The sequence below is a fragment of the Emiliania huxleyi genome, assembly GCF_000372725.1.
Source record: "Emiliania huxleyi CCMP1516 unplaced genomic scaffold EMIHUscaffold_65, whole genome shotgun sequence".
Taxonomy (NCBI): Eukaryota; Haptophyta; order Isochrysidales; family Noelaerhabdaceae; genus Emiliania; species Emiliania huxleyi.
In genome coordinates, this window is record NW_005197128.1 from 10,417 (window position 1) to 16,635 (window position 6,219).

Below are 6,219 nucleotides of genomic sequence, written 5' to 3' on the forward strand. Positions count from 1 at the left end.
GAGGAGCGCGTCGGTGTCCGCGCCCAGCGCTGGCCGCGCTCGTCCCCGTCGACCTCGCGGACCGTGTGCGGAAGGATCAAAAGGATCAAACGCGCGAGGTGAGGATCTCTCCACCTAGAATTTTGGAGAAAGCAGCCATTTTATTGTGCAAAACTGTGTGTGAAAGCCGCGTACACATACACATGTGACGAATAGGGGTGACAAACAACGTCGGGGGGCGTAGAGTTGCTGTGCCCTGTGCGAGAGCGAGGCGCGTTTGTCGTACCCCCGCAAGGCTGGAGCGAAAAAAAAGCAAGCGACTGGTCTCGAGATATCCCCTCAGTCCTCAGGCTCAGAGCCCTCGCTCGCGCGGCCTCTCGCACATATGTGACCACAGTAAACGTTACTTGTCTCGATTTGTCCAATCCAATCATTGGCAATGCCGCGCGGCGCCTACGCGAGCGGTTGCCGGTTCGGGAACGCCGCCAACAACAAACGAAAAGAAAAAGGATCGCGCATGCTTCTCCGGAGCCTCAGATCGCACGCGGCCTCCAACCACCCGCGCGGCTCCAGCCAGGATCGAGGTGCACCATGAGCATGCACGCCGTCGAGAGACCCCGTAGGGTAGACCGGACGGGTCGGACTCCGATCATTCATCACCTGGCTGGCCGATGTGTCATGGCTCTTCTGGCTCTTAGACATCTTCATCCGGTAGGCCATGGTTGGCTGGTGGTAGCTAGCGCGCGGGGCGGGCGTGCTCCAAAAGAAGAGTTACGGTCAAAAAGAAACACCATTACTCCTGTGAAGCTGTGTAGGGGCGTGTACACGACCAGTACTACCTCAGTCGCCAACGCACGACACACACACCATCACTAACAACCAAACTCTCTGGTCTCTCTCAGACTCAGTCTCTCACACACTCGAGAGAAGAACGAGACAGCACACTAGCTGTTTTCCTGTTAGCCGCTGGTATTAGGGGCCGCGCTGCCGGCGCCGAGCGTCACCTGCCTCCACGTCTCTTCCTCTAAGGAGAGGAGAGGCTCGGCGTCCGGGTAGCCGTCGTACTCGACCGCATCCACACGAGCCGGCCGCCCGAACCCTCCTCCCGCCACGTGATGGTGGCCGACCACCACCCCTGCTCGCCTAGGATCTCGACGTGCGTGCCTGTCTCGACGACAGCGTGCCCGGCCATCCTCGCCGTCGCGTCCAAGCGCAGCCGCTCCGCCGCGCCTCCTGCGTCTCTCCGCGGGCTGCCGCAGCACGTAGTGTCGGCCGTACTCCGCCACGCCCGCGAGGACGTCAGCCGCTCACCGTCTCGACCGCCGCCTCGATTGGCGGAGGGGCTCGACCCGTCGTTCCGTGACCTACCGCGCCAGCGAGGGCTCCTGGTGCGCCGCCCGTCGGTCGACGCCCTCGCCCCTGCGCTCCACCAACGACGCCGTCGCTGTCCTCGGGAACCTCGCCGACGTGACCCCGTGATTCGAGGCCGCCCATCGCCCATTGGATGCAGCCGAGATGCAAAATCCAAAACCGCCGTTTTTTATGAAATACGAGCCGTCCCCCCCTGACCCCCCCCCTTGGACGCGTCCACCCTCCGTCCAACATTCGCGATCCCTCTTTTACCTCACACAACGCGGGGTGTATGCAGCAAAATTATGGGGGGTTATATGCCACAGGCACAGCCTCTCACCACTCAGAGGTTCACGAGAGTACAACTCAGGCACATTTTTTTAGCTCGGCGGCGCTCAAACGGGCTCAGCCAAGCAATGGCACCCTTCAGCACACTCAGCCTCAATAGGTCCAGCTCTGATACAGTGACGGAGTGTGGCAGAGTGTGGTTGAGTGCGTGTGGGATATCACACCGGTCTCGCTGGCTGCACGTGGCCTCAGCACACGAACTCGGCCACACTCGGCCACACAAAGAGAGTCAAGTGAGATGGAGCCTAGAGCTCTGCAGCTCTCGCCCACAGTCAACCACGAGGAAGATCGTCTCGACCTGTTCGAGGGCGGATCTCTAAAAAAGCAAGTTCACTGTACTGGGCTGGGTGGACACCAGTGGGTGTGGGGCCACAGCCAGGATACACTCGAAGGCTGGGTAAGCAGTAGAGGTCGATACTCGGCGCGTCCCACATGGTCTGTGTCGCTGTCGGCACGCTGTCGACAGGACGTCGAGCGACACCGGTGGCAGTGCCACCCAGGAGTGGTCGGGCGGTCTCCCGTCATGAGAGAGCCACCATGTGATCCGTATGATGGTTCCTGACAACCGCCTCAGTCAACTTTCGTCACAGTTCCCGCTCTGAGAGGAGCTGCGGGTCAGTTCGACAGCTGGCGCTGTGTCGCCGGCGTGCGGCGGCCTGCCTCCGGAGGTGCCTCTGAGGTGGACATTTCTTGGTCACCGTGAGAGAACGCGTTCGAATTTTTACTCCGGAACTTCAACTCTGCACGCGCACCGGCCAGGGCTTCCGCATTTCGAACCACCAAAACTCGCGGCACCCAGGTGCCGGTGCCAGTGCAGGTGCCACAAGTTTGCGCCCGGCCCTCTAGCGCCGCGCGCTGGCCCCGGCTGCGTCCCCGCGCGGCCTGCCCGACGGCGTGGCGCCCGCCCTCCACCCACCTCCCCGCGCGGGGCCGCTCCGGGGCGACCCGGGCGCCCTCCCTCCGACCAAACTGCTCTATTACTTTCATATAACAATAGTGCCAGTGAGGCGAAGGCGCGAGTCGGAAGGCCGCGACCGTCAAGTGTTCCCCTCATTTTCCTACAATCGCTGTGAACCCAGCCACGTAGAAACAAGAAAGGTGAATAAACCGTCGCCAACCTGAACCTCCCAAGCCTCGCCCCCACGACGCACGAGAAGCGCCGCACAAATGGGGCGGGCGGGGGGAGTCCCCTGTGTGTAGTCGCCGCTAGTACCGCGCGATGAGGGTGCCGAGGACGATGTGCACCCCATCGATCCGAGAGTGTCGCATGCCGCACAGACGCACCCACCGACACGCCCCTCACCCGCACGCACCACACCCAGGCGTCCCGCCCGCCCGATGTGCCGTCGCCGACCCACCAAGGACTAGGCGAGTCCGAGAGCCCATTGCCGACCAACTCGCCTGAGCGGTGGGAGAGCCAGCCAACTGCCGCCGCAACGGTGAATGCTCGGGGTGGCTGTGTCTTACCGCGCCGCACTCTGAGCCCTAGAGCTTCGCGGCGGCGGCTTGAATCTCCTCCGAGATTTCGATTTTGTCGGCCGAGGATTGGTAGCTGTCCAGCGTGTCGAAGTTGAGGTACTTGTACACGTCGGCGGATTTGCTGTCAACCTTCTTCCACTCCTCCAGGTACTCGGCCGGCGTCGGCAGCCTGCCTTTGATGGCCGCCACCGCCGCGAGCTCTGCGGAGGCGAGGTAGACGTTGGCGCCCTTGCCCAGCCGGTTGGGGAAGTTGCGCGTGGAGGTCGAGACGACCGTCGCCTTGTCCGCCACGCGCGCCTGGTTGCCCATGCACAGCGAGCAGCCCGGCATCTCGGTGCGCGCGCCCACCTTGCCGTAGATGGCGAAGAAGCCCTCCTCGGTCAGCTGCGCCGCATCCATCTTCGTCGGCGGCGACACCCACAGCCGCGTGAGAGCCCGCCCTCAACTTCGTCGAGCATCTTGCCGGCGGCGCGGAAGTGGCCGATGTTGGTCATGCACGAGCCGATGAACACCTCGTCGATCGGAGTGTTGGTCCCGTCGCCGTGAGGGCCCTTGAGCGCATCACTCAGCAGCACCGCGTCGTCGGGGTCGTTCGGGGCGCACAGCACAGGCTGGCGACGGCGGCGGCGGGGAGGGGATCAGAGAGGCGACGGCGGGTCCAGAGGCGGCGGCGCGGCGGGGTTCGGAGGTGCAGCGCGGCGGGCGCCTCTCACGCGAGGACATCTCCGTGTGCGAGCTGAAGTCTCAAAACTGTCTCGGAAGGGTCTGGGGTGTGTCTCGGAAGGGCCGAGCACCTCGGTGATCTCCTCGAGGGGAATCTCGATCGTCGTGTGGTACGTCGCGCTCGCGTCGGCCGCCATGAGCTTCGGCGACGGGGCGTCGAGCCAGTTCTGCATCGAAGCGGCGCGCCGCTGGAGCGTCCTCGGGTCGCCGTAGCCCTCGGACACCATCCACTTGAGCATCGTGATGTTGGAGGTGAGGTACTCGGAAATCGACTCCTCGCCGACCTTGACGGCGCAGCCAGCGGCCGAGCGCTCGGCGGAGGCGTCGGAGAGCTCGAAGACCTGCTCGCACTTGAGGCCGTCGATGATCTCGCCCTCAATCTCGAGCACCTGCCGCCGGCGAGCGAGGGGAGGGGGGGGGGGTGCACGCGAGCGGGATGTCGGAGCCCCCCTCGCCCGCCCCCTTGCCCTGCGCGATGTACTTTTCGATCACGTCCTTGCAGCCGTCCTGTTGGCCGGTGAAGAAGCCGTCTGCACGGTCGAACTTGAGCATCGCCTGTTCACGGCACGAGGCGTGAAGAGGCACGCCTCGCGGACGGTGTCGACGCACGAGAGGCGGTCATCGCCAACGCATGCAGCGGGATGTCGGGACGCGACCACGCGTCTGGCGCGGGGGAGAGGTCGTCGGTGTTGGTCTCGCCCGCAACCTTTGAGAAGAGGGAGGGAGGGGGGTGGGAGGGAGAGGGAGGGGGGGCGTGAGCGGGGGAGGGGGTGAGAAGAGAGGGAGAGAGAGGGGCGTGAGAAGGCGATGCTCGTGAGAGGGAGAGAGGAGGGGGCGAGAGGCCTTGAAGACGGTGAAGGTCAGCTTCTCCTTGACCTCTGGCTTCGAGGTGAACCACTCCGCCGCGGCCCACGACTCGATGACCTTCTTTGCGTACTCGTTGCCCGCATCCATCTTCGCCTTGACGTCGTGGAACGCGTCGAACACCAGGATCGTGTGCTTGAGCGCCGTGCAAGCCGTCTCTGCGACCTCGGCGTCCTCGAGCGCGTCTGTTGCAAGCCAGCGGGGCGTGAGGCAGGGCCGGGGAGGGGAGGGAAGTGCGTCGCAAGGAGGGGCCGCCAGGGAGCGTCTGGAGGGTGCGGTGGCGGCGCTCCATCCGCCCTCTCGCATGCGGGTGAGCACGTGGGAGTGGCAGGTTGAGGACGCGCGTCACCGATCAGCGGCGCGATGTTGTATCCCCCCTGCATGGTGCCGAGCAGCTCGACCGCCTTCTTCTTGCTAATGAGGTCGTTCGTCTCCGTCCCTTTGGCGAGGGCCGCCAGGTAGTCCGCCTTGACGTACGCCGCCTGCGCCCAGACAGCACATCGCCTCAGCCTCTCTGCCTCTCCGCTTGCCCCGACTGCGCCCCCGGGGGGTACGGGCGGCGGCGGGCGGCGGCAAACGGCGGGCGGCGGGCGGCGGGCGGCGGGCGGCGGGCGGCGGGCGGCGGGCGCCTCGTCGACGCCGGGCGGCACCCGGTGCTCGAGGAGCGCGAGGAGCTTCGGGTCTTGCGACGTCTTCATCTCTTCGATGAGCGACGCGGTCTGCGTGGCGTCGAGCGGGAGCGGCACGATGCCCTGGGAGTGCGGCCACGGCGGCGTGAGCGGGGTAGGTTGTCGTCGTGCGAAGGGCATCGAGGGAAAAGAGGGCATGTCCCACGGTGCTGCGAGCTGCACGCGGGATTCGTGTATGCAGTGGGGCCGCGGCCGGAGAGGCGTGCATGCAACATGTTGTGCACGCGCATGTGTGCAAGTGTCCGGAAGAGTGGCCGCGGAACGCATCACTGGAGAGCGTGTGCCGGGCAGATCGCGCCTGAGCAGCGCGTTCCGCCTTGTGGGCCTCGTAGGAGGTCATGAACGAGGACGCGGCACGGCGGCTGAGACCCAGCGGCCCGCGCGTCAGGGAGCGCAGCGTGCGGGCCCTCAAGCTCCTGCTAACGGTCCTCATGCTGCGAGCGGCCTGCGCAGGAGGAGACGCGTCCCGAGTGGGAAAGGGTCGGCCCCCAACTGGTGGGGCGGGGGTGGTCCTCGAGTGGGAGCGGCGCAGACCAAAGACGGGAGAGGCCGCGGCGCCGACGCCGAAGAAGTCGCTCGTACCGTAATCACAAGCACGCTTTCTTTTTCGTGTATCTTCCCCCCCCCCTTTTCGTGCCAAACTAGCGGATCTCAGCCCGCCGATCTCCGCTCGCGCCGGCCGCCCATGCGCTCGCGGGGCTTCCCGACGGGGCGGGCCTCGTGCTGATGGACCCAGCCGAGGTGCCCGACCAGCCCTCTCAGTTCACGAGGTGAACCGTGAACCCGG

The 6,219-nt window shown here is 65.4% G+C and overlaps 1 protein-coding gene across 1 annotated transcript; it reads right to left on the minus strand.

Moving 5' to 3' along the window:
* Nucleotides 1-2,737: 2,737 nt before the first annotated feature.
* EMIHUDRAFT_452597 (aconitate hydratase) lies at nt 2,738-5,995 on the minus strand. The gene is made up of 10 exons (XM_005762976.1): nt 5,967-5,995; nt 5,731-5,877; nt 5,373-5,495; nt 5,093-5,225; nt 4,723-4,928; nt 4,505-4,585; nt 4,372-4,434; nt 3,951-4,268; nt 3,603-3,707; nt 2,738-3,531 (listed from the first exon to the last, which is right to left on the minus strand). The coding sequence occupies exons 2-10, from the start codon at nt 5,863-5,865 to the stop codon at nt 3,163-3,165; spliced, it is 1,533 nt and encodes a 510-aa protein (XP_005763033.1). The 5' UTR covers nt 5,866-5,877; nt 5,967-5,995; the 3' UTR covers nt 2,738-3,162.
* Nucleotides 5,996-6,219: the final 224 nt, after the last annotated feature.